Consider the following 26,720-nt stretch of genomic DNA (forward strand, 5'->3'; position numbering starts at 1 on the left):
TTGACTCCTGGTCATGGTAGGCCTGGCCAGCCTTTCCATGACCGGTTGTTTCTCTGGGAGGACGTGGCCTTCGTCAGTCGCTCGGGAACTCATGTCATATGCCATACCTAAGTCTCCCCCTATGCCCCTGCCCCCATGCCCGTGGCCTCACGTCGTATGACTTCTAGGCCTAGTGCATTTGCCCCCTTCCTGAAAATAAAAAAAACCAAAAAAATTTGTTTACCACTGCATGTTTGTTCTTGCCGTTTCGTCGTCGCCCGCGTTCTTCTTTCCATGGATCTGGGTGTTTCACCCCCCCCCCCCCCCCCCCCCCCCGATACTGCTAACGTGCGTATAGATCGGACTTTATGAGGCGGCTCACTGTCGACTGGTAAGTCAACTCCATCCTCACCGTCGCCTCGTGCATCAAACATGTTGCTAACGTCGCCGTCTTAGGGAGGTCACCGGACCATGACTGGAGCGGGGTGGATGGTGGCGAGCGTATGCCCAAGCCCACGTAAGTAACCCCGTCCCTTGATCGTATAGGAAGATGTGAGCTAACCGTTCCGCGCTTAGAATTCGGGCCGCCCGCCTCACCCCAAGTTACCTTCGGGTGGCTTGGGTGTTGATGGCGTGGCGGCCCGCTGAGGCTACCCGGTTCCTGCAAGGGAGGATTGGTTTGTCCGTGGTGGCGCAGAACGAAATGCATCGAGGTGTGTAATGTTAGACTCCCATCGTAAACATGTACTGACATCCCCATGGACACTTGCCCGCATCATATCGATCGACAACGCTGCCGCCGCATCGGCCTGGAGGAGGTCTGTCCGTGGTGGCGCATAACGAAATGCATCGAGGTGTGCAATGTTAGACTCCCATCGTAAACATGTACTGACATCCCCATGGACACTTGCCCGCATCATATCGATCGACAATGCTGCCGCCGCATCGGCCTGGAGGAGGTTTGTCCGTGGTGGCGCAGCCTGGACTGCATCATGGTATGTAGCCCATCTCATCGTCGTCGTTGTCATTGCAAGATCCTGTCTAACCATTTCGTGTGTCTCCTCCTTGATAGGTATGGAGTGTGAATGGGTATAGGGGGTTCTAACATAGATAGCGCAGCACCGGCTTCTTCTCGGTAAGCAACATGTTCCATCCTCATCGTCGTCCCCACAGTAGCATGGCTAACCGTGTCCTGATCATCTGTGATCAACAGAACGCGACACGACACGATACGAAGGATTGGTCTACCTGTGGTAGCGCGGCATCGGCTGCTCCGGGGTAAGTCACCGTGTCTCCCTCATTCACCACACTCAAGAGACTAACCACTGCATGACTGTCTGTTACTTGACAGACACGCAACGCACACGTAACGGAGGATTTGAGTCAGTCTTGTGGTAGCGCAGCAGCGCTGCATCGCGAGTGAGTTATCCCAAATCCAAAGATGAAGCTGCAAAATGTCGAGATGTCGTCGCTTTTTGCCTGTTTGAGAGATTAACACGTGACTTACTTATGTAATATTTCTTTCCTTGGCAGCGCCCGATGTTTTTCCGTTATGCGAACTTGGGGCAGGGGTGAGCGAGGTGGGATGGCGGGTGCTCAGCCTGGAGACAGCGTGTATCTAGTCCCTTGACCAGTCTTGAATCAAGATGCTGCTCTCCATCTCAGTACGTTGACGTAGTGTGGTTGTAGATGTAGATGTAGACGTAGGTAGATGTAGATGTAGGTAGATGTAGGTAGATGTAGGTAGATGTAGGTAGATGTAGGTAGATGTAGGTAGATGTAGGTAGATGTAGATGTAGGTAAATGTAGATGTGGTTGTGGTTGATGTAGATGTGATGTAGGTGTAGGTAGTGTGAAGTGTAGTTAATGTAATGAATTGATGTAGCCTTGCCCTGCCAATATACGAATACATAAAAGATGATATACATGGGAGTGCTGATAATCACTCCTGAGCCGTGATGGGAAGAGCCCGTAGACGACGGCCCAACAGCTCCAGCTCACCGACCACCCCCCCAGAAGACAACGACCACTTCTCTCCAACCAACCGTCCGTCGACACGCTCTCTCATCAGTCCACTCTGTGCATAGTACCGCAAGAGACCGGCGGCTTCGTCCTTGGGCAGACCACGCAGCTCCATGTAACCCAGCGACTTTGCCTCTGCGAAAAGTGAGGCAACACGCTCATCCACCTTATGGTACAACATAGGGTAATCAGGGGAAGAAGGATCGACGCCAGCCTGTCGAGCAGCAACCTGCTTGATTCCCACCTCGAGGGAAGGCACAGTCAGCGAGTTCGAGCCAGACATTGCGTAAAGGATGAGACCACCGTTGGGAAGGGCCTTCTTGGGCTCCATGCGAGCCAGGGAGAGGAAGTGCTCTACAATCGTGAGGTCGTGGGCATGGATAGGCTTATAATCGGAGCTGTAGTAACTTGTCTTTGCCATCCAGTGGGAGAGGTTGTCGACGGTGACTAGAAGCTGTGGGCGGGCCTTGAATGGCCGCGTGCCTTTAGCAGCATTGGTGTCTATCGCGGGTCCAGTTGCGGTAAGTTCGGACCAGAGGGAGCGGAATATCGACCAGGAGATCTCGGGCTGTTGGATACCGATGTGCGCAAGCTCGAAGAGAGAGGTCTCGGGATCCTTGACATTGGGGTGTGCTCGGGAAACGTGGAGTTGGGAAAGGACTTCCTCGTTTCCTTCAGCCATGCGTTTGAGCAGCTTCGCAACGGCGTCTTTCTGGAAGTACTTGATGGGGTCTGAGCTAGGCAGAGGAGCATATGCTGTGGTTCCATTGACCAGATCCCAAGCTAAATGGTAGGTTAGCAATAAAGCTCTATACTGGGTGTTTCAGGGCGAAAACTCACCATCTGGAATTGTGACGACAACCCAATTCTTCAAGAACGCCATGGTAGTAGCCTGAAGCAGATGAACACTCTTCCCCGTACGCCTGCCGCCAGTGACAAGGCTCATGACCGCCTCCGAACCGTTATCTCTACTGTGAATCTGCTCAATCAATTCGCCCAATTGAACGGTCTCCTTCCTTACCACAGTACAAGGTCGTCGAAACAGGCCCCATCCCTGGCTCCTCTTAAAGGCGTCGACAGCTCTTAATCTATCGACCAAGTTCATCGGTAGGCCGACGACCTGGGCCCTAAACTCTGGGTCACTCATATTCGCAACACTCAGATCCTGCATACCAGTAACTTCCAGCGCATTGTTGTTACTTAGCACGATTCGATGGCTCAAAGCTTTACGTTCCTCTGGGGTACGTCTAGCGGGTCTGCCAGTCTTTCCTTTTCGGACAACTCGTGTGGTTCGAGATTCACGGAATTTAGGACCGGGAGGGCCACCCTTCCCTTTCTTGGGCGCGGCAGCATTGAGAGTGGCACTGGTATGAAAAGGCGAAGCGGTCGTTGGCGTACGGAGAAGAGATGCAGACTGTGATGGTAGCGCGAGCGTTCGAGACGGGTACGCAGGACGGACGTGGGAGACGCATCTCCAGCAGCATGAAGAAGCCATTTTCGGGTACACCAAGTTGCCGACCTGGTTCATACCCAATGCCAATGGCTTGCGAGATGAATTCGCTGTTCGTGAGGAATCAATCTGCTCTGAAGCCTTTGAAAAAAGTTATGGAAGCAAAAGGTCGGAAAAGGGAAAAAGTACACGCTGTTTTAAAGAGTCACGTGCCGTATTTAAGCTTGACTTAAAGCGGCGAGGGTACATCCACTATCGCGGAAATTTTGATTATTTTTCTAGAAGAAGCTTGAGATTGATATCCATTTCGCATGAAGGATAGCATATTCACCCAGACAGACATCATGCCAGACGTAGCCATGGCGAATTCGGCGGCCGAGCCAAAGACAAAACAAAAGGCAAAGCCTGAAAGACTGTACGCTCCTCCTTCCTAGCTATCGCCGTTTATCTAGTCTAACATGCAAAATCAGGCCGATAACAGTCGAAAAGCCCACGCCATATGTATTCGACCTAGGAAACCTGATGGCTCTAGATGCGAATCCAATTGATATACCCGCTCAGGCTGCATCACATACCGGCGCTTCTTCACTAGCACTAAACCAGGCCCTGAAAGCGACTGCTCGCGACGGCGCCCAGTGCCTCGTAAACCAGCTCCTCACCACCTGCCCGATAACCACTTCCATACAAGATGGCGTCCTTCTCACTCTCCCGCGCCCAACAACCATGGTACCACGCTTCAAGCCACTCCCTACACCCAAACCACCTACCAAATGGGAGCTGTTTGCCCGCAAGAAGGGAATTGGCCAGTACAACACCAAGATTGGCGGTGGTTTAGCCGACACCGAACGGAAGAAGAACCTGGTTTACGACGAGGAGAAGGGTGACTGGGTACCCAAGTGGGGATATAAGGGGAAGAACAAGGGGACCGAGAATGACTGGCTGGTTGAAATCGATGATTCCAAGTGGAAGAAGGAAGAGAAGATGAACAGCGAGGGTAAATCGATCAGAAATGAGGGCAGGAAAGAGAGGATGGAGAGGGCGAGGAGGAATGAAAGGAAGATGAGAGCAAATGACCGGAAGGCCAGGACGGGAGGGTCCAAGTAGAAGTGCCAGCTAAGAGACAGCGGAGGCTGAAAGGTCCATTTGTTAGTTTTGCTTGGTGTTGCGGATTCCCATTTTCTGTTTGAACGAGTCGCATGGCGTTTGGGTTAGCATGGGCTACATACTATATGTATAGGATTTAAAAGTGAATAACCAAACTATGTGAATTACGAGCAACCACGTTGAGTAGTAGAGGGAGATGGATAGTAGACACGTTGCATTGACATTATATTCAGAATTATACCCAGGACACAGCTTCAATAAACAAGTCGTATGGTGTCTAATTTTATAAATCGAGAGCCGAAGATGCAATAGAAACAAAGCGGAAGTGTGTAAGTGGCAAAGCTTTAAAAATTAAACAATATCAAAAATGACATTAATTCAAAAGGGTTTATTCAAATTGTATAAACAAGAAAGACAAAATAATTACCAAAAGGCAAAGCAAAATCCACAAAGCCAAAAAAAAAAAAAAAAAAACACAAGTCGAATAGAGTGCGCCGACGAGGAAGATATCAAATCGCTCGATGCGCCGAACCAATGCTTTGCACGTAGGAGAACCAAATAAAACAAAAACCGGAAGTCATAAAAAAGCCAGCCAAACGAGGATAATAAGAAGCGACAAGCAAGAAACTCATTAAGGGAAGCAAGAGGTATAATGGTGAAGGCGCGCGGGAAGGTCATCCTTGGAATGAAATAGGTGCAGGAAAGCAAGAGGGGAGTAACGGAATAAAAAGGTATAAGTAATCCACTGCAAAATAAATAGGAGAAAAATATTCCGAGAACGAAGATTAGGTGCAGTGGAGGAGTAAAATCACACGATCTATTAGGGGTACTTTCTTCTTGTTCCTGCGCCTCTTTCACGCTTAATCTAGTTTGAATGGCAAAGGCAAGGTAGGTGGTAGGTAGATAGATTAAAGAATATCATGTAGTAAGTTCGGTCGAAAATCTGATGGGTGATAGCGGTGGGCCTAACTCGGGGAGCTGGGAAGCTGATCGTGAATGGGCGTTTGGATGGGATACCTCTTTGGCACTCTTCTTAGGGCTCACGGAGCGGGTTGAGGTGCTGCTTCTGGGAATGGTACGTGGTCCTTCTGCACCGTCGGCTGAGCTACGTGATTGCTGTGGCGACAGCTGTTGCGGCGATAGTTGTTGCGGTGATAGTTGCTGTTGGTATTGATGTTGCTGGTACTGTTGTTGGTACTGTTGCTGTTGTGGCTGGCTACTGCCAGACGACGAGATGGCTCTCTCCTCGCTCGTACCACCAGATGTTCTTGATGGCGCCACTGCTAAAGCATCAGCACAATCACCATTCAGCTGTTTCTCCCTCTCTTGCCTATCTAGCTCGGCCTCGATCTCGAGATGTTCCTTCTCGGTCCAGCACCCCTGCCAACAGTTCTTCCAGTCGCAGACAAGAAACTGGAAACAATACCCGTCTATTTTCAAACAGGGCTGGAAACAGATACATAGGTTGCGGTAGTCCATTTTATTCTTGTCGACGTAAGAATGGAGGAGGCTCAGATGGCATGTGATTGTGAAAAGGAGATAATAGTTATATGGCGGAAGTTTGGAGAGTTCGTCTTTGAGGAGTTGCGGTGCGGTTGTGGCGCCGGGGGCTTCGGCTGCAATCTTTGCCTGTGTTGCTTTGGGCAATATCTCATCGGGAAGACAACGGAGCCATGCTTTGAACATGGATCCTATCGTATTGATGTCGTAGAGGTCAGGTTCGTCGAAAAGATTGATATCGAGTTCTATTAACACAGTTAGCTGAAGATATTGAGTGAAAACAGCTAATAAGAAGCACAAACCTGTATCAAACCGTCGTTGCCAGTGCTTGACCTCTTTTCCGCTCCCGGGAACACGATACAAGCCTTCCTCCTCACAGCCCTTGAAGTTGAGATAGCTAGAAGGAAAAAGCAATCAGTACTACTTCACAATGAGCTCACATGTAAAATATGACGGTATACATACTCGATACACCTCCACGGCAGCGCTGGCATCCAGAATTCGGTCTTATCCTTGGAGTTTCTCAAGCTCTTAACCATTCTCGTACGTCTCGTCTGCTCCACGAGAGGCAGATTAATCACTGAGCACACGTAATTATCATCTGGCACAACCTCGCGCTCATGGCTACTGCCGCTTCGCGCAATTTTGCCAAAGAACCCTTTGCCAGCCTTGCCAATACGGTCAGCGGCTCCGCTAGAAGTGTTCTTGATGTTGTGGAAGAGCGACGAACTCGCTACAGAGCTCATCATCGAGCTTCCATGGCTGCGTTCTCGCTTCGTATGCGCCTGTAGATGCTGCATACTGCTGCTGTTCTGGTTGGAAGAGAAGTTTCGACTACCGTCTCGCGTGGCTGGTCGGTCGGCGGAGCGGTTACGGGCAGTCGAGCCCATGACGTCTCTGAATGTTCGTTCGGGTTGTAGCGGAGCGGTTTTGAGGGGAGGATCGGTGTCGCCGCGCGTCTCGTCTAAGCGCAAAAGTCCGTTCGACGGTCGTTTCTTAGGTGCTGACGAGCGAGGGCTGTGTAGACTGTCGTCGACGCGGATAGAGCGAGTACGCGCCAACAAGCCCCCGAAGCGTGGTTTGCTCTTCTTTGGGTTGAGGGCATGTAATGTCGACGGTGGGGGTGGTGCCGACGATGAAGGTGGTGGAGGAACTGGCGGGTTGAAGATTGGGGTGGAGTCTTCAGTTGGTTTTAAGCTCGCGGAGCGTGGAGGGGGGGAGTGGTGATCTTCGCTTGTATCGCCTAGGAACAAGGAGCAGGGGCCAGGGTTAGCGTTGCAATGTGAATGAAACTGATTGCATACATACTGTTGGATTTATCAGTTTGCTTTGGTGAGTCGGGTTTTGGTGACGTTTGGGTTCGCGTCTGGGTCAAGCCACGGCCAGCCCTATCTCTAGAGCTACCTCGGCTCATGGAAGATTTCTCCTCTCCCGAATGTCCACTCGACGCATCTGACAGATGTATTCGCTGCGTGGACCGGGAAGCTTTAAGGTTGGAGAAGAACGATTTGGAAGGGTCTCTGGCATGTCTATTGCCAGGTTGGGGAGATGGAGGATACTGTGGGATGGCAGTTATACCTGGTGTCATCGGCTGTTCGACCTTGTTTGTAGTATTTTCCGTTTCCTGCGAGTTTGTGTTTGTCTGCTCGTTTGCTATGTTGGATGTGGACGTGACGGGTCTGATAGTCGATCCCTTCGGGAATGATGAGGTAGGGCTCAGTTTCGACGGAGGTGATGTTTTGATTTGAGGAGATGTTTCGCGGCTGGATTTTTCCAGCTGCAATGGAGCAGTTGGAGGAGACTTTCTAGCCATGCTGGTGGATATGTAAACGGACGCTCTATTGGGCCTTCCCTTGGGGATATATCGTGAGATCTGATATGTCGACGAGAAAGACGCAAAGGAGATATGAGCGTGGTAGAGTGTTGCGCCTGAAGGCAGGGCTGGATCTGGGCACTGGCTGAAATAGATCCAATTAGTCATTTTGACGGTGATAAGATAATGTATGGAATATTCGGTGAGGGTAAGGCAGATTAGATTAAAAAAAGAGAAGGGAAGATTAGGCTGAAATGAAGTGTGCCCAAAAGGTAGCATACCGGACAAGATATAAGAGCGTGAAGAGCCAGCCTCGATTGTCAACCTGTCCAGCAACACCGTTGCACTGGCATGAAATTAGAGAAGAATACTCCGCTGAAACGTGGACTCCGAGTCGAGATCTTCGGTTTATGCGTCAAGCAGTGTACAAAATATGCGAGGGGCTATTTTCGGCGTTGGGCTCCAACGCAACGGACGGAGGCAGACTCCAGACGATGATTGACCAGATTCTCTTCCTGCACCACGTAGGAGATTATAGCTTCGAAGAAAAAAAGGCGATAAGGCGATAAGATCGGGTGCAGGCCATCAACGGCGTAGAGGAATGCCTTCGGGTTTCAAGAAGCGTGTTGCGTTGGTGAGATATGAGCAGTCGCCGACTGCAGGATGCGTGACACGAAAGGGGGGAACAGTGATGTCGGACGAGGAGCCGCTGCGTTCACGGGGTAGAATGGCCGGAGGATGGGATTCTAGAAAGATATGGGGTAAGCCTAGTTCGGTTCCTGATTAAAGAAGCAAGAAAGCGGGATGGATATTCAAGTGACGGTGAAGGAATCGATGAGGCAACAGACATGACATGACATGGTATGCGTTGCACCTCGAAGTTGGTTGCAGTCGAACACAGAAAAAAGCAACCTTCAACGGGCAAGGGGATAAAGAAAGGCACTGGAAAGGCGTCGTGCAACATGGGGGACAACAAAAGAAGGCGCCGTGAAATAGGGCTGACTTTTTTTTTTATTTTATGAAGATGTTGTTTCTCGTTGTTCTCCCTGCGTCACTTCTGCCTCCACTCTGCTCTTTGTGGTCAGCTGTGTCAGATAGAGTGCCCGCGAGCGGCCCCGACTCCATCGACGGATCGGACACAGGTACAGAGACGGAGTTATTCGTCTTGAGCAGAGGCGATCGACAGGCTCGAATACAAAATAACAACAACAGACCAAAGAATAACACGCGCGCGGCCAATGGGGGAGGGGGATGGTTGAAGCTGAAACCAAAATCAGCCGAAAGCTGAGGAGGATTAAACCCTACCTTATCCTGATTCGCGCAGAACCGCACAGCTTGCCTGCTACACGAAAGATTCTCAGAATGGGAAAAAAGAAGATGGGAAACCGGATCCTTTTTCCCCTGTGCGTTTGTCGTGGACGAGAGGTTGTTCACGGTTGCACGCGAAATAGGAGCACGAGCATCGAAGGGAGAAAAAGGGTTAAAGAGAGACGACGAAGAAGCAAGCCCCTGGCCGGTCGACGGGGACGCAGGCACCAAGTCCTGTTAGCGTCGATCAATCTGGCAGGTATTACGAACACAAACACGCACACCCATTCAGCTTCTTCCTAACCGCTGAACTGGTGAGAGCCTATTCGCGCGCTGCGACTTTTGTCAATGCAAGTACAGCTCAGTTGGCGTGGTGTGGTGTGGGTGGTGGACTAAGTGCGATGTGCCTTCGATTAGCCTCGTCCCCGGACGGAAGAACAGCGAGGACGAACGGGCGGTAAAGGACCCGGCGGACGGTAGGACAAGGAGGAGGGCGAAGTCAATAAACCCGGCAGACGACAGCAGTCAGGCAGACAGGCCGTATATAATCCCAGTCGGCGGGTTGACGCTGCAGGTATACAAGTATATACGCTCTGATATGGCGGGCTAGGAAGCTTGGCTAAGGGGGTGAGGAGGAGGCAAAAGTCAATGTTTCAGCATGATGTGCGCTTGGCGACGACAGGAGCAGGTGCCCACCAGGACAAAACAGCCGGAGCACCACCAGTGAACCACCACAGAGACGTCTGATATCGTAGCTATAAGGTGAAGCTGGAGGATGAAGTCGAGATGAAGTCGAGATGCCCCGAAAGGGAAACGCCAGGGGATGAGGCGACGCGTGCTGACGTCAGCGCCCCTTTGGGCCTAGCGCCTGGGTCCGGCGGCTACGGGCTTGGCATGTAATTATGTAAGATCATTCCTTATGTAAGACACTTATGTAAGCCACCGCCATCCCGAGGTTCTATAGGCCAGAGCATAAGACTTCCTCTTATATCACCTACTTCATGGAGTTAGTCCTCGCTTGAAACCAGGCCCTACGACGGCTACCATCAGGTAGTTCCTTTGAATCTTATGCCTGAATCTATGCATGACTTTGTGCATGAATTTGTGCATGAAATAATAAGCGAATAGATCCCAAACCTAATGTATCATGCAAATGTCTCGACTATGAATAGGGCGTAAGTCTAGCCACGTTCCACATTCTAAGCCATGGCCATTATGATTGCCTTACACAGAGTCAAGTAACTGAGGAATGCGCCATCTTGAGAGTCGTGTGATAACTCCTCTACTCTCCATAATAATAATTCTCACAAAAATACATCGTATATCCTTTCTATTTGTTTTACATGACCAAACTCTTGGAATGTCACAAGGACATAAACTTAAGCCCAAACCAGTAGGTGGTAGAGGAAAGAGCCAAGTATTCTAGATACGTAGATACATGTCTCCATATGATAGACATTACTTTAAAACACCCCTTGTTGAAGGAAATATGGAGTAAGATATACTTTACATTTTACTCCGCAAATTAAGAAATAGTTAAATGCTACTGCTGTCTTTATACGAAGCCAACGGGCTGTATATACCATCCAACGGGAATCGTATACTCCGTAGCTCTGCCTGTCCATCAAGTTCAACTTCCTGTTCCTATAAAGATATGACTTGGCGCCAAGGCACGGAATCGATTACATCATCCCGCCGGCTTTTCGGTGCAGGCTCCCGAGTTCGTCCATAAACAGCAAACAGTTGATAGAACACTGATAGTGGTTCAATGGACATATTTATATTGGCCGATCAGGACATCTTCCAACGAACTGATATCCGTTGTGAGAGGCTAGATTGCCGAAATACCATAACCCCCGCCCGTCACTTCCTGCAGGTTAGCACACATGTCCCTAGTCTCCGGCCCTGGTAGGGGCGGATCGACTGGCGGAACGCAGGAACTCTACGTCCAGAAACATGTAGACTATATCAAGAGTCTCAATACTGTGCGTCAGCTTCCTACCGTCGGATAGCGTTGTTATGTTCTGTCCAGGCACTCGCTAACCCCACCATGCCAGCGAAGAGATGAACTCGAATACTGGCTGACAGAACACCTTCGACTCAACGGTGTCTACTGGGGTCTTACAGCGCTCCATCTACTCGGACACCCTGAGGCATTGCCCCGCGACAAGACAATCGAGTTTGTTCTATCCTGTCAGAGCGAGGACGGCGGGTTCGGTGCTGCCCCGGGTCACGATGCACATATGCTATATACCGTCAGTGCCGTTCAGATACTTGTTACACTGGATGCAGTCGACGAGCTAGAGAAGGATGGACGCGGTGGGAAGGAGAAGGTCGCTTCTTGTACGTCAACTCCTTGTCAATATGGGCTGAACGATACTAAGATATCTCTCCGCAGGGATTGCGAACCTTCAAGACCATTCAACGGGGACGTTTAAAGGCGACTCATGGGGGGAGACAGACACACGGTTCCTCTACGGCGCGTTCAACGCACTCTCCCTCCTCCGTCTCCTGCACCTGATCGACACTGAGAAGGCCGTAGGTTATATCCAATCCTGCGCTAATTTCGATGGAGGATACGGCGTACGACCAGGCGCCGAATCACACGCAGGCCAGATATTTACATGTGTTGGGGCACTCGCTATAGCCGGCAGACTGGATCTTGTCGATACCGACAGGCTAGGGGGGTGGTTAAGTGAGCGGCAGTTGGAGAACGGTGGGCTAAATGGACGACCGGAAAAGAAAGAGGACGTGTGTTATAGCTGGTGGGTTATGAGTGCGCTGGCAATGATTGGGAGGCTGCATTGGATCGATGGGGAGAAGCTGGCCGGATTTATACTACGGTGTCAGGTAAGATAATGTTGGTATGAACAGCATAGCGTGAGATATGCTGACTTCTTCAGGATCCCGAACACGGCGGTATCGCTGATAGACCGGATGATATGGTTGATGTATTTCATACAGTGTTTGGGCTAACGGGGCTGAGTTTGCTGAAGTATCCTGGCCTGAAAGAGGTGGACCCAATATAGTATGTCTCACCACCGTCTTCCTTCTCCTACAGCATCAACTAGGGGCTAACAGAAACCAGCTGCATGCCAAAGGAGGCGACGGATAGGGCATTGGGTCGCTAGGCTGTAATATATATTTAGACCGTGTTGATGACCAACCATGCGTAACTATCCAAGTAAGTTATCTACTCCGTACACAAGTAGAGACAAGAATGATGCCACAACTCCCGCTTCAAATGGCCCGTCGACCTTTATATGGACGATGGGACACTCGGCAGGAGGAGAATATACCTACTCGCGCGCCATATATCTACTTGGGGATACATAGATTAGCCCTAAGAGCATCGTGCATCGAGAACATACATAAATGCATGTTATACCACGATAAGTCTGCTGAACTAGCTGTACTTATCATCTTCAAACATCTATATCGCCATCAAGAACATTGATCTTGGCTTGATGTGCTTCTCGTTCGTGTTGGTCTATGTTTTGTGCCATCCGTGCTCTTTCCGGGCATCTCAACCTCTTTCTTCGCTCTCTTCGTCTCCTTCCACGACTTCAGGCCGTCTCAACGAGATACCAGGCTGTTGACAATTGCTCTTCCTCTGGCAAGGATTGCATATAATAATAAACAACCCCATTGAGAAGTTGAGGAGGCCGCTTTTCTCCTCGCCGCTTCTTTTTCTTCTTCCCTCCCTCCCTCCATTCGTCTATCCAACGTCGTCCTCCCATACGAAGAAGCCACTGCAAAGACCGTTCGGCAGCTTTCATATCGTACTTATTCCCCTGACTGCATCGATATCTTACTCTTCGGGCGTCTCTCTTTTTTCCCTCGTCGTCCTGACTTCTACTTCGTGATACCCAGATATACCAGTTCCATGAACGTCAATACTTTCAACATGGCTCCATCATTGTTGAAGTGCAACATATGTCCTCGCAAGCCCAAATTCAGTGACGTCTCCCACCTGTTGACACATTTGAGCTCCAAGGGTCACTTATCCCACTACTTCAAGCTACAGGTCCGCAGCTATCAAGAGCCCCAGGCCACCGAGCTTCTGGCTGCATATGACCAGTGGTATGAGAAGAATAAGCTTGCTACATTGTTGTCAGATCGTATGCTGGCCAAAGAAGCCCGGAATGCCAAAGGTTCTCGTACGGGCACTCGTTCTAGTCTTCCTGTTGCCTTCCCGAGCGATATCTCTTCTAGAGCCATGGCTTCTGGCTATGGGAACCCTACTGTCGATGCTAAGAAACGGAGAGACTCGCTTCCCAGCTTCCTTGACCCTCGACTCTCTCAGAATTACAATGGTTATGATGCTGGTGACGGCAGCCAGAGACAGAGCGGGCCCTCGTACGCTCCCATGTCTGTCGGTATCATGATTAACCCAGTTACCAATTCCGGTTTTGGCTGGAATCAACAACACCAATACCAGGCCCAGGAGCCCATCACTACTACCTCCATGCCAAAGAGGCTGAAAGATGACGACGAGACAGAGTCAGAGGGGGAGAGAAGCCCTTCGATGGGAAGGAGAACCAGAACCATGGCTCAGGCTGGACCTTCGATGGATTTTCCCACCCACTCTGCTCGTAGATCGCTGATTCCCGATCCCTTCGTCGACGATGCTGCATTTGAATACTATGAAGACGAGGACGAGCCTACTCGGCGGGGCGGTGATGAAGCAAGTAGGCTGAAAGGCATCTTCTGGCCAGGTATGGACATCTTTGATTCTGCTACGGAGGAGATGAGACGCAAGCGGAACCAGAAGAAGGACGGCTCCATTCTCAAGCAGATGGAGGAGACCTCAGAGAGCGTCGAGCCAACAGAGCTTGTTTTCTCTCCCAATGGAACTCTTCGAAAACAACGTTACATCTCTGGTATGGTCGATGATAGCAGCCCGCTCAAGGGAGAAACTCCCATCCCTAAGAAGCGGGTATCTCGCCCTCGCAGGCGACCCTTGTCTCAACTGAACGCAAATGCCCAAATGCAATCAGCACAGAGCAGGTACAAGATGCGGATGAGAGAGGAAAACCACGCCGTCAGGCTCGAACAGTTGTCTCGACAGGCAATTATGTATGGAGATTCGTCCGGAACTATTAGCAGAGGTTTTGATAACGGTGATGGAATGGGTTATCCATCATCGGACTCCCACCGCCCCCGTGGACTTGCTGTTTATCGTGATGGCAACAACGGGCCTAAATTCGGCCTTGAACGCTCTGTCAACAAGGGCAACGGACACAACAAACCGTTCTATGGTTCTTTCAAACCTCCAAGTACTGGTAAGTGTTATTTTAATACCATCTAGCAAGATATATCTGACTGACTGCTTTTTCACTCACCAGCGGCCTATCGTGGCAAGGAAAACATCGAACCAATGTTTACCCACATGGGGGATCGAAACACCCAGCAGCAGAAGTTCTACTACAACTTCCCATCGCAAAATGATAACGATGCCTATGGGTACTCGATGAACCCATTGTCCTATGCTGCTCCTCAACAGCCCTGTGTCCCCAACCATAATGCAGACGGGTCAAAGGATAGGATGACGATAGACACGAATGACTTGTTCGTTCAGCCAACCCCTGGAATGTTTGGAGCCGGTCGTGGCGTGTCTCCTTTCGGCGCCATGTCTAGTATCGAATCAGAAGGAATGGCCGAAATGAGCCTGATGGAGTAACTGTCGGAACGACGCTTAAGGGATCACCCTCCTTCTACGAGGACTAAGCTTATACCCTCCTTATAAATATTCCCCCATATTTTCCCATTCCTTGTGAATGACCATCGGCTACCTTTACACTGTTCACTTTTCCTCCAGCACACCTTTACATATTATGATTCACACGATAAGTCATGCATGGCATAGCGAGCGGTTCCCATCATTAGCGAGATGATCATAGGTGTCGTGTACGTTCCTATCAATAATGGTGTATGATTTTTTGAATTTTTAGGTCATGCCCTTTGTATAAATAGCTAGATGGCGAATTCATACGTCCATTTCTATTACCTAGGGTCCGTAGTACACCCACGAAGAGCGACTATCGAGTTGTAGAAAATCATTTCCAATATACAAGGCCATCCATCAACCTCCTGGCAGTTCTATATACTGTCGCCCTGTCAACGACGCGACTATCACCGTCTTTAAATTTTGCGCCCACAACTAACGTGCCACCAGGATGGCCAATGACCACACCATCGCCCGGTCCCCCATGCACAGTCGAGACGTATTCTCGAACAACTGATCCCTCCAACTTTGTAGCAACAGCAAGACTTAGCCCGGCAGTAATGGGAAGAGCCTTGTGCGGCTGGCCCACAGAAATGGTTCGAACAGTAATGTCAACACCCTCCTGGTCCGGGGTGGAGATAATATTTATCTTCGGTATGGAGGCTGGCACTTCTTCTGTCGTGCTAGCCATACCCATTTTAATCGCTGCTTGGACTCTAATGCTCTCCAGGCGTTCAAGCAAGCCAGGAGCCGCAGATATCTGATCCGGAGATATCTTCCCATCGATAGAGAGGTCAGATGCAGGAACGAATATCATCGGGTTACCAACATCGATACATGTTGCTCGCACGTCATCAAACATATCGATTAGATTCCCCGTGGGTAGTAATTTTCCTGTTTTCGAGCCTGAGGGATTGATGAAGTCGAGTTGAGTCCTTGATGACGACCCAGCGACGCCGTCGATAGAAAATTCGCCATTAGCTTCAGCCTCGATCGTTCCATCTGGCGAAACAGATACTGGGAATGTAGAGTCGATTATCTTTTGGGTATTTGTGTTGTATATGCGAACAGTGGTCGTGTTGTCATCTTGATTTATATCTTCTTTGCGCAGAGTAACCAGGCCTGAATCAATGGCAAATGGCCCAACGGCACTGGTTAAATTTCCGCAGTTCCCAGAATAGTCAATATCGGTAGATTTAATTCCTACTTGGACAAAGGTAAAGTCCACCTGTGCCCCCTGTGCCCGAGACTGGTCTGATGCTGGCGAGACGACGCAAATTTTTGATAAACTCGATGAACCGCCCCCTAAGCCGTCGAGCTGTCGGCCATTTGGGTCTGGGGAGCCCAGTGCACCGAGAAAGATAGGTTTCCAGCCATCCCGAGACGTAGGTAGGTCCTTTTGCTGGAAGATCAATCCTCTTGAAGTTCCACCACGGTAGTATGCGGCTGGAATTCGGTTTTGTCGATGTTTTATGACACTGGATGAGAATGCCCGGGATTTCACCGAGAACTGGGTCAAAATGCTAAGTATCACGTTCAAAAAAATTATTTAATTTATCAATTCAACTTACGACTGAATGGGTTCGAGGTCGCCACATCGCTTCGTCGTCAGATTCCACATCCAACTATTACCGGATATATTGGTGGTTTTGGTGATCTTGTAGCACCACGAGTCATGACTATTTATTTATTCAAGCTCGGCTAGTCAGGGCAAGCATTTGATATCGATGATCCATTCCACGATAGCCTAGGTACTGGGGTAACCAACTCACCACCCCTCGATGCAAAGAAACAAAAAGAAGTAGTAAAATACTGCGCGCTAGATAACTGCGGTGGTATCAGATATAATATCGTCGCCATTCAAAGTCACAAAGTGTATGAACGTTTACATGCAAAGAATTATGAAAAAAAATGTATGAAAAGACAATCCAAGTTAAGCCATGGCTATCAAAACACTCCAAAAAACCGATCAATCCTCAATTCCTATCGCATCCTTGACCTTCTTCTTCAGTGGATGCCCGTCGGGTGACAGGTGTTTATGTTGACTGGACCTATATTCGTCTCAAATGGGCGAATGCGTCGCAAGCCTTAGTAATGTATCTTCTTCCATTTTCGAGGAGCTCTTGCAATTGTGCATTCCCCTGGGCAGCAAAAGCAAATAACAGGGAATGGGCGGAGGCAAAAAACGAATCAAGGTCTTCAAAACCACGGTAAACGGGGCGTTGAGCATAGCCATGGTAAACAGCTATGATGTCAACATTGGGGCAATAGAAGGAAATAGCGACCCCGATTAAGGCGATAAACAAAGCACATGTGAAGAAACAAGTAAATAGAGAGAACCAGGGATTGCGGTGATTAGCACCGGTAGCAGCAACGGGAGGAATGGTGTCCATGGGAGCCATAGGTGCATTAAGAGTATTAGGAGTAGTAACAGCATCAGGTTCAATGGACGCAATAGGAGCACGAGGAGCAACAAGAGAATGAGCCGCAATTGGCGTAACGGAAGAAGTTACGTACGATCTTCTCTGATCTTTTTCCCTCTTTAGTCGATGTATTATCTGTAACATTTCCTTTCGAGCCGTCGAAGCGTCCAGAGGAACGCCATCCAAGGCCATGGTGACATACTCTCCAGAATTCGCTTGCAAGAGCCGGTGTTTCAGTAGATATCTCATCGTTATGCAGACAAATACTCCACAGTCGCTACTATTTTCTTGCGTAGGCGCATCCCGCATATGCACGTACTTGATGGCCTTGTCACAGAGCTTGCTGATTTTGGCCGTGACTTCGCTTGCTTCAGTAGCATTTCCGGGTGGGAGGGAGTCGTAGTGGAATGCAAGTCCGTCTACAAGAGAGACGAGAAGTAGAGACCAGTGGGTGCCGCCTTCTGCTTCCATGACATTTCGGCAGTCATTGATGGGTAAAAAGATGTGGGAGGCGTTGGTGAAGTCAGGAAGCGCGCTCTTCAAGGTATGCGGATCTGGAGTTTGGAATAGGAGGAACGACATGCTTGGACGCAGGAGTATGATCCTGGTGTCATACTTGGATAGCAAGTCATGCTCCAGATATCTACCATGGATAAGTCAATAATAATACATAGTTGTAAAGAAGGGAGATCATACTCCTCCCAAAATGCGATTACATTATCCGTCAACCAGTCGTCTTTGAGGGTATGCACATCCTCGTATGTCACTGTAACTCACACTTTAGTAGCTATCGAGACTTGGAAAAGTGGCATCACATACGGCTTGTATCGTTATCTGAAGCGCGAACCGGTTAATGAACAAAATTCCACAACATACGCCGTATAAAGCAAATGATATCACTCACATGTCAAGTAGACTTCATCCGGGCTCTTGAAAAAGTCAGCATTCGTATATCGGTAAAAACGACGCAAAATTTTCCGATATAAAGCCATCGCAACAGAACAAAGCCACTTTGCAAAGGCACGCGGGTTTCGCGATAATAAACGAGTAATCAATTTAAACAGGTCCATTGCTTCAGGTATATGATTTATTGCCTTACTTATTCACCCAAGCATGCTCAGCTGAGCGAGGCGATGGATAGCAAGCATGTTGTGCAAGCTTATATCAAACGCACTTAAGCAAACTATGCTGAAGCGCAGATACAATAACAACTCTGGAAATGTCCAGCAAGGCAGATTGAGGAAAGTAAATGCTAAGTGAAAGTATTAACTGACCGATTCACTGAATCTTTCTCGCATCCTGTCCTTGAACCGACTGAATCCCCCTTCGACCATCTTCATCAGACGCGGAAGCCCCCGCTTCCGGAATTATGAGGTGTAGGCGGTCTACTTCTGGAGTATCTATGTTTGGGAATGGAACAGCCTTAAAGAATCGGAATATCGATATGGAATACTAATGAGAGATAGAAATCGGGGAAACGGTGTAGTCCATGGAAGTTGGGAGGGAGGATGCATTAAATTAGTCGGTTTATGCAGATGAGATGAGAGCCAGTCAGTGGCAACCAACGCATTGTAATAGGATCACAGTCGGAGAGCCTCAACGAATATGGCACTTCAGGACTGCCGAATTAATTAACGTCGTCACCTGGTCTGAAACTCCAAGTTCTAGGCAACTTCTTGTAAAAAGCAATATTTACTTGTTTAAAAGGGCGCTTTACCCCGGATCTTTCAATAGCAAAACATCACGTGAAGGTGAGGTCATAGTTCTTGGCTAGACAGAAGGTATAAGTATCCTAATTTACATGAAAGGTATAGTGATTAAGAAGTATAACAGCGTTGGGCATGCCCTAAAGATGGAGACAAAGGGAAGTAGAGGAAAGGAAGATGGAGAAGACGAGAAATTATAGGGGATCTGTGAGATGGCGGACTCGTATTGATATTGATGCCGGACGGGGGATGGCTGGTGATCGGTGATTTTCGCTTCCTGTTCCCTATTCCTTCTTTTTTTTCGGATTTTTTCTTCTTCTGAAGCTGTATAGTTCCTCCTTTCTTGCTTTCTGTCTTAGAGTGCTTGTTTGTGTATGTTCCGGGCGCCGGGGTATATGTAAGTCAAGTGTGATATAGTTAGTATGCCCCCTTCCAAACCCAAACCGTGTCACCATTGCAAAAAAAAAAGAAAAAAAAAAGTAAAAAATAAAGAGATCGGAAAAATAATAAGGCCATATAAAGACAAACAGAAAACATGCTGGTGAAATGTCGCCCAAATAACAAAGGGAATAGATAGATGGAACAAGACAAAAAGAAACAAAACAGATGAAAGGAAATGAAATAGTCTGGCTCGAGGATGGATGAAATGATTCCATGTGTGAGGGTAAATAAATAAAACATAACGATAACATAATGATGCGTGGGACGAGGTGCGAGGTGGCCGACTTAGCCGGCTAGCTTGGCGAAATGCTTCGTCCAAATCCAACCGACCTGATGCGTTGGATCGTCTTGGTTTCGAGCAAGCCAAAGGTCTCCTTTTTCGCCGATGACATCGAATATCTCGCCAGCCACATAGGTTAGGTACGGATACCCTGCCTCGCGGCGGGCGCGGTCGATATTGAACTCGAACATACTAGCGGCCAGGAAGAGGATGGAGGGTTCCTTGGGCGCTGAGCTGAAGCTGGTATGCGCACTTGTGCTGGCAATGGTACTGGGGTTGATGCTGCTGCTGCCAACGCTGTTGTGGCTTTCTGGTGCTACGAAGCGAGAAGGTTCGGGGGTTTCGGGCATTGGCATAGCTGAAGAGAAGAAGCCTGAGTATCGCGGCGCTGAGGGGGAGGAAGGATGGTCGGCCGGATCTGGAGCTGTGTTGTTACTCAGGCCGTTGACGTTGATGTTGAAACGGCTGCTGCTCATCAGGTGGTCTGGGAAGAACTCGAGGCGAGGCGTGTCTAGGGCGAGCTGGGGAAGTTTCGGCGAGGTGTCAGACATTCGGAATGATGCGTTGGTGGTACCACTGGGCCCCGTGACGCTGGAGCGGGTAGACGGATTAATTATTGACGGTATCGAGGGGATATGGCCGTTGGATAATGCCGGTGGTCCGACAGAATACGTAGAGTTAGCGCGTGTGCGGGAATCAGATGTTTGAAATACATAAGATCCATTTCCATGTTGCATGAAGCCGGTGCTTGGAGGAGTTTGGATTGAGTGCTCTGGACTCCGTGAGCCAAAGTCGTGTGAGACTTTGGGGGAATTGCCTGATTCACCGGAGAATGTTCGACCGGTTGCGCTGTTGACTGTTGACGGGCGGCGGGAGGAGGTGGTATCGGCTCCATGAGAAGGTGGTGGGGAGCTATAGTTGTTTACAAGTGTTGTGTCTGCGAGGATAGAGCCATTGCAGACCCCCAGGGACAGTACTTGGGCTTCGCTGAAGGAGAAGTCGCCCGACCAGTCGCTGATGATCTGATTGATGTCCTGAGGTAGTCTGTCGATGGTATAGCCCAGTCTCTTCTGCACGAGGGTGAGCCATGTGGCCTGGGTTTGGACGAAGGCATTCAAGCACGCTTCCATCAATTTGCCGGTAAGGGATAAGAGTCGCGGCAATTCGTCTTTCAACGCCATATTGAGCGCAACGAACTGCTCTCCTTGCTCTGTGATTTTCTTATCTGGCTTATCCCCTCGGTCCTTGATGGCTTTGTACTTGACGTAATCCATTAGCCGCTTGTTACGCTTTTGCATGACTCGTTGCGGGCCGTCGTGGAGTTTCAACAGTGTAACCATCGGAGTTACAACGCTCTTTCGAACTTGCGCGACCTGTGACCGTTAGCAAACGTATACTATTGGGAGAAAAGGCCAAAAAGACTTACATGATCCACCAATGCGACGGCCATAACATCTTTAACCGCCAACCGGAAACGACACCATTTACTCTCCAGCTCGGGATAGTTCGACGGCGCGAGCGTAATATATCCCTCAACAGCAACGATAAACTCGTTAAACTTGCCCATAGAAGTCTGCACCTCACCTAGATACCCTTCCACATCACGCATGACAAGCTGCAGCTGGAAGAAGTTATCTCCAAACCGTTGACTGAGCGAATCATAGTCTTTATCCGAGAACATTTCCGTGATACCGACGTGTTGTTTTAATTTCTCGGTACGTCGACCAAAGGCCTTGGATAGGCCGGCGCGAACATCGGATTCTTTGCGTTTACGACTATTTCCAACAACCTGGCCGACGAGATCGGCGCGTTTCTTCATCTCGTTTATTCGTACGGAGATAGCGGTTGTAGCGGCAAGGGCGCTTGATATCGCAGCATGGTCCGGATGGTCGGCAGGAGTTGCGCTAAGTAGCTCGGTCAAAAGGAGCGGGTATTTTAGAATGCGCTGGACGGGCTTCACTAGTAGAGAGTCTAGATTCCATGCAGATGTAAGGTCGGCAGCCCACTCGCGGCATTCCTTCAGCCAGATGTTGACGTTTTTGTTCTTCAGAAGGGCCTCGAGAGTCCTGTTTGCTGCATCGTGATTACGTAGATAATCTGAATAAACGGCCTCCATTCTCTCGATGTTAGCCATGAATGCTTCACCAATAGAGGTCTTGCGATCGTTCTCTTCATCAGCCACCTGCTGTGGGTCGGCGGGACTGTTGAATACGGCACTGTTCTGGGTACACTTGCTACTCCGCTTACTGCTCCAGCGCTGAGACTTTGGTAGGACATAGATGCTTTTCGCCGCCTGTTTGAGAGCATCTTGCCAGTCCATTGAGAACTGGACGACTTGCTCTGAGTTGCCGAATAGGGTTTTGACGTCCTCTGGTGATAGGCCGAGGCAGGAACTTGATGTACCCTTGTATATGTCCACGACAACAGTCATGTCTTGGCCGAAGGTATATTCAGTATCTACCAGTTCTTTGATTACGTTTCGCCGTTTCTTGAGCCGCCGTTGCTCAGGGGTGGGGGACTTGCGTGAAGCGGGGTCGAGTATGTCGTGGAACAGCGATGTAGTCTCTGGTGCTAGGGATGATGGCTGCTCTTGGGAGTGCGAAGTTGAGGAGGAGATGGTTTGCGGAGGGGTGATGTGCAACGAAGAATCCTCACTTCGACTGCTAGGTGGCGCATCGTGGAAGGTAGGTAGAGCGGGCATCACGCTTGACGGGGGGCTATTGGTGTAGACGCTTGGAGACGCTTCGAAGGCAGCTGGCTGTTCTTCTGTCGGTGCAGTTGCCGGAGGAAGAGTAGGAGGAGGCGGAGGAGGAGGCTGTGATGGCGCGGGAAGATGCATATGGAATGGCGATGGTAGTGTAGGCGAGTCTCCATCCTGCGGTGACTGCACGCGAATCTCTAGTCCAAGTCCTTCCACTGTACTGTCTATGGACGCGAACTGCGGTGGTCCTGGCATCTTCGGGGTCTCTGCACCTTCTTGGTCCGAGGTAGAAGCTGAAGTAGATGTATGGAGAATCTCTGTTACATCCGTCGCTTGACGTTGATGTTGTTGATACTGATGCTCTGGCTGGTGGAGCTGCTGCTGCTGCTGCTGCTGCAGCATCTCATCCTCCCCAGCAGCCAGGTGCATCCAGTCTGCAATAGAAGGTGATGTCTCCCAGTCATCTCGTAGATGTAGACTTGCGCGCGCAGGAAGGAATTCAGCAGTAGGTATTGTCGCAGAGTCAGGTACGAGAACACCATCTTCAGCTTCAGCTTCAACCTCACCTTCCCTTTCGCTGCTTATACCTCTCCTCTCGCTATCCTGAGCAGAGAGCCTCTTCCCTTCGCTCTCACTACTGCCTGGCGTCAAAATGGGGACTCGCGGCCTCTCATATCCAGCCTTTGCTAGCTCCTGTAGGTATAATTGCGTTGCTCGCTTCGAGTCCCAGCGCGCTTGCTTGGCGATAGTCGTGTAGTGGTTTGCCATGTTCATGCTGAATCGTCGTTCCAGGGAGGCTATTACTGCATCATCACCGAGACTGTGAGAAGTACCGTCACCTACATCATTGCCATGCTTGGTCGATAGATCTGTCTGGGAGTCGTCGGTTTCACAAGGCGGAGAGGGTGGGAAGATGGGTTGTGGAGTTGTTGCATTTTCGTGTAAAGAATGGGAGCTATCGCAGCTATCTTCCTGAAGCTTTGAGTCGGCATCCTCCACCTCGATCTCAACATCTCTAGATGGCGGATGTTCTTGGAACGAAGAGTTCCATGAACTCATACTCCATCGATGCTGTGGATTCCCGACCCCATGCGCTATCGAGTCGAGGTACCTTGACCGTCGGAGCATGATACGTATCGACTCACCGTCGTCAGCGGTGCTATCTTCGTGCTCGGTGTCGTGGTCATCATGGCCGTCAGACGTACTCGATACGCTCGGGCTAGATTCTCGCATTTGCATTATATGGTTCAGCATGGTTCGGTGAGTGACCAGTCCATCCTGTGGCTCAGGGTCGAATGTAGTGATTTCCGTCCCCACCGTTACGGCCGATTGGGGTATTGTATCAGTGTTATCTGATTCTGGAGTTTTTGGTCGGTAGTCGTGTAAGGTCATGTTGGGTATGTGTACATCTGTATGCTCTGCAATGACTTCAGGTTCATGCTCTGGCGGTTCATGCTGATGCTGATCCGGGTTATATGCTATGGGTAGTAGGATAGGTGATCGGCCTTCGTCGGGCGTGACGAAGGAATCATTGTTTTCTTCACTGACGAATTCTCGCTCAACGCACTCACTCACGGGCTCATTATTGGCGGCTGGCCCCTCGTCTTCCGCCGGTGTCTGTTCCGGGAGCGTTATTGACGCCGGTTCAACGTCGGCCTCTGCTTCTACCAGTACCGGTGCCGGGACCACCTCTAAGTCAGGTACGGTAGAAGGCAGTTGTTGTGGTTCCTCCGGTGGCGACGGCAATCCTTCCTCTAGTGCCTGTGCTTCCGGTTGTGGTTGCGGTAGCGGTTGTTCTTGGTGCGATTGTGGCTGAAGTCTAGCCATCTTCCTAGCGATCTCACGCTCACGTCGTACAGCTGCCCTTTCCTCCTTCTTAGCATTCTCCTCCACCGTCCGATTGAAGGCCTGCTGGATCCTCTGCCGCCTAGCTGCAAAATCTACGTTTCCTAGCTCTGGCGGTTTCTTCGACGAAGACCTGGACCCGGAACCGGATCCTCGAGACGACGACCCGGCACCGTCCTTTGACTGAAGTCCTGATATCCGCTCTACCAGTCTCGCGCGGGATGCTGTCGTGGTGGCACTGGATACGGGCTGTCGAGGCCTCGAGCTGCGCAGAGGAGGGGATTTCTTCGGCAAGGGTGCTGTTATGAATGCTTGTAGGGTGGGACTCTTTTGGTCTCGGGGAATATGCCGGCGCGAACCAGCAGCGGTGGTGGTAGTCGAGCTTGCGGCAGTGTTTGTTGAAGAGGAACGAGTGCGGAATCGCGGTGAGGTCGGTGATGGCTTAGGGAGTAAACTGACCCCCTTGGGGGGTAGGAGGCCGCTCGACGGAGCGTACCTATCTAGGGCCGAGTTTGTGCGTGTCGAGGGCGACGAGTTGCCTGAATCCGAGGCCTGGCTTGCTCGACGGGAGGGAAGGGGTATTCTCGAGTGTTGTCCGGACTGGGACTGTGACTGGTACTGTGATTGGCGAGATGAAAAGGATGTCGATATAGGGTGTGGGTGCATGTTCAGTTGCGGAGAGACGGGGGAGCCCAGGTCACTTCGCGAGCGTCGATGCGAGAGGGCAGGCAGATACCATGCAGTCGGCGAGTCGACAATGTCTGCTGCGTGAGAGGAAGAAGAAGAGGAAGTAGGGAGAGGGTGAAAATGCGGTTGTGGTTCAAACGCGGCGTTGTTGTTCAAGATGTGTATCTGTTTGGGCGTATGCATGCAGCTGTCCGAACCACTCCTGCCTCTCCCCCTGCTCGAAATTGGGCCCGAACCCGGGTGGAGGAGCGAGTGTGGATTGCTGTAATGGGCTGATGACGATGAAGAGGGCGTGGGTGTCTTGGATGTCTGTCTGGGTATAATTTCACCGAACAAGGGCCGTCTGGTAGCCGTAGCTGAAGGAGGACGAGGGTGTCCCTTGTAGAAGGCCGTGTTCGTCCTCGCATGGGCGTGTATAGACGCAGCAGACGGCTTGGGCACGACCTCGTCCGGCGTCTGGTTGAACTTGTTGACGAGGTCCTGCAGCGAGGACTGTCTGTTCTGGTAGCTCGACGCCGAGGCGGTAGTCAATGTCGGTGTGGCCGTGGCCGTGAGGAGGGCGCGTCTGGTCTTGCTGGGCGAGAGATCAGACAGCTTCCGGGCCCTGGGCGGGCTCTGCTGGTGAATCTGGCCGTGGGCGTGCTGGTTATGCGAGTGCTGGAGATGCTGCTGGTCGTCGAAGGGGTGGTACTGGAGGTAGAAGTCGTGAGGGTCCGGGAAGGCATCGTCCCTGGACGATGGCGGCTCGTAGGTTGTCTGGGGCAGCAGGACGTCCCCCGGAGAGTCAAGGTCGCTGTCGAGAGGAGCAGACATCGTGAGAGGCCTTCATCTAGGGGCAGTCGACGGCGGACAGCAGCAAGCAGGGCGAGGGAGGGAGGGAGGAGGTGGAAAAAGCAAGGGAGGCCTGTATGACGCTGTAAGACGGGCAACAGGAGAGCAGTTCGACGTGGCAGACCAGGAGTCAGGGCGAGCCCGTCATCTCATCTCCTTCTCTGATGCCTGTCGGTCTCTCTGTCTCTCGATCTCGATCTCTGTCGCTGTTGGCGGTTGGCGGTTGATGGTGATGTTGATGCATGCAGGGTGCAGGATGCAGGTCGACGTGGTCCGCTGTCTCTCTCTTTCTTTTTCTCTTTTTCTCTTCTGTATCGTTGTCTCTTCTCTTCGTCGTCGTCTCTTCTTCGTCTTCTATGTTGTCTTCGTCTATATTGTCGCTCGTATGTGGTAAAATTCAAGCATCTAGGCCGGCGATCTCCAGTTTTACGGTTACGGCAGAAGTTGCTTACTGTGGGGAGTTTCTTTTCTTCTTCCGCGAGAACTCGGTATTAGTGCGATTTGACTGGAGTTGGTGAGATGTGTTTCGAGTAAGATTAAGGGTCGACTGTTTGGATCTCGCTCTCTTTGTTTCTACCGTTCGATCGATCTGCCATCTGTTTACTGTTTATTCGATATGTCTCATCTGATCCAGCATCAGGAGTATATAGAGAGTATATAGAGGAGGTAGAAAGGTAGATATAGGAGAGTAGATATAGGAGAGTAGATATAGGAGAGTAGATATAGGAGAGTAGATATAGGAGAGTAGATATAAAAAGGATTAAGGTATATAAAGTAGATATATAGAGTAGATATAGGAGAGTAATAGGGGTAGGTAGGTAGAGTAAGTAGGTAGAGTAAGACTCGTACAAAACACGACGAGATGGACAGCCCAGGAACACGGAGACGGAGACACTGCAGCC

The 26,720-nt window shown here is 50.2% G+C and overlaps 8 protein-coding genes across 8 annotated transcripts; 3 read left to right on the forward strand and 5 right to left on the reverse strand.

Moving 5' to 3' along the window:
- Positions 1–1,921: 1,921 nt before the first annotated feature.
- GIQ15_04576 (uncharacterized protein) lies at positions 1,922–3,496 on the reverse strand (the record flags this gene model as incomplete). The annotated part of the gene is made up of 2 exons (XM_033551993.1): positions 1,922–2,784; positions 2,842–3,496. The coding sequence occupies 2 exons, from the start codon at positions 3,494–3,496 to the stop codon at positions 1,922–1,924; spliced, it is 1,518 nt and encodes a 505-aa protein (XP_033405723.1).
- Positions 3,497–3,795: 299 nt separating this feature from the next.
- Positions 3,796–4,555, forward strand: GIQ15_04577 (regulator of ribosome biosynthesis; the record flags this gene model as incomplete). The annotated part of the gene is made up of 2 exons (XM_033551994.1): positions 3,796–3,866; positions 3,922–4,555. The coding sequence occupies 2 exons, from the start codon at positions 3,796–3,798 to the stop codon at positions 4,553–4,555; spliced, it is 705 nt and encodes a 234-aa protein (XP_033405724.1).
- Positions 4,556–5,885: 1,330 nt separating this feature from the next.
- Positions 5,886–7,868, reverse strand: GIQ15_04578 (Rho GTPase activator Bem2; the record flags this gene model as incomplete). Its single annotated transcript, XM_033551995.1, has 5 exons — positions 5,886–5,968; positions 6,016–6,300; positions 6,358–6,452; positions 6,521–7,298; positions 7,364–7,868. 5 exons carry the CDS (start codon positions 7,866–7,868, stop codon positions 5,886–5,888), a joined length of 1,746 nt encoding a protein of 581 aa, XP_033405725.1.
- Positions 7,869–11,062: 3,194 nt separating this feature from the next.
- GIQ15_04579 (geranylgeranyl transferase type-2 subunit beta) lies at positions 11,063–12,307 on the forward strand (the record flags this gene model as incomplete). The annotated part of the gene is made up of 5 exons (XM_033551996.1): positions 11,063–11,161; positions 11,234–11,519; positions 11,575–12,026; positions 12,080–12,204; positions 12,265–12,307. 5 exons carry the CDS (start codon positions 11,063–11,065, stop codon positions 12,305–12,307), a joined length of 1,005 nt encoding a protein of 334 aa, XP_033405726.1.
- A 776-nt stretch (positions 12,308–13,083) lies between these two features.
- On the forward strand, positions 13,084–14,859 carry GIQ15_04580 (uncharacterized protein; the record flags this gene model as incomplete). Its single annotated transcript, XM_033551997.1, has 2 exons — positions 13,084–14,461; positions 14,525–14,859. 2 exons carry the CDS (start codon positions 13,084–13,086, stop codon positions 14,857–14,859), a joined length of 1,713 nt encoding a protein of 570 aa, XP_033405727.1.
- A 327-nt stretch (positions 14,860–15,186) lies between these two features.
- Positions 15,187–16,525, reverse strand: GIQ15_04581 (DUF453 domain-containing protein; the record flags this gene model as incomplete). The annotated part of the gene is made up of 3 exons (XM_033551998.1): positions 15,187–15,217; positions 15,345–16,427; positions 16,476–16,525. The coding sequence occupies 3 exons, from the start codon at positions 16,523–16,525 to the stop codon at positions 15,187–15,189; spliced, it is 1,164 nt and encodes a 387-aa protein (XP_033405728.1).
- Positions 16,526–16,955: 430 nt separating this feature from the next.
- GIQ15_04582 (Ulp1 protease family protein) lies at positions 16,956–17,909 on the reverse strand (the record flags this gene model as incomplete). Its single annotated transcript, XM_033551999.1, has 1 exon — positions 16,956–17,909. One exon carries the CDS (start codon positions 17,907–17,909, stop codon positions 16,956–16,958), a length of 954 nt encoding a protein of 317 aa, XP_033405729.1.
- Positions 17,910–19,759: 1,850 nt separating this feature from the next.
- On the reverse strand, positions 19,760–25,800 carry GIQ15_04583 (spermatogenesis-associated protein 13; the record flags this gene model as incomplete). The annotated part of the gene is made up of 2 exons (XM_033552000.1): positions 19,760–21,127; positions 21,181–25,800. 2 exons carry the CDS (start codon positions 25,798–25,800, stop codon positions 19,760–19,762), a joined length of 5,988 nt encoding a protein of 1,995 aa, XP_033405730.1.
- Positions 25,801–26,720: the final 920 nt, after the last annotated feature.

This window comes from Arthroderma uncinatum, assembly GCF_011692745.1.
Source record: "Arthroderma uncinatum strain CBS 119779 chromosome Unknown scaffold3, whole genome shotgun sequence".
NCBI lineage: Eukaryota > Fungi > Ascomycota > Eurotiomycetes > Onygenales > Arthrodermataceae > Arthroderma > Arthroderma uncinatum.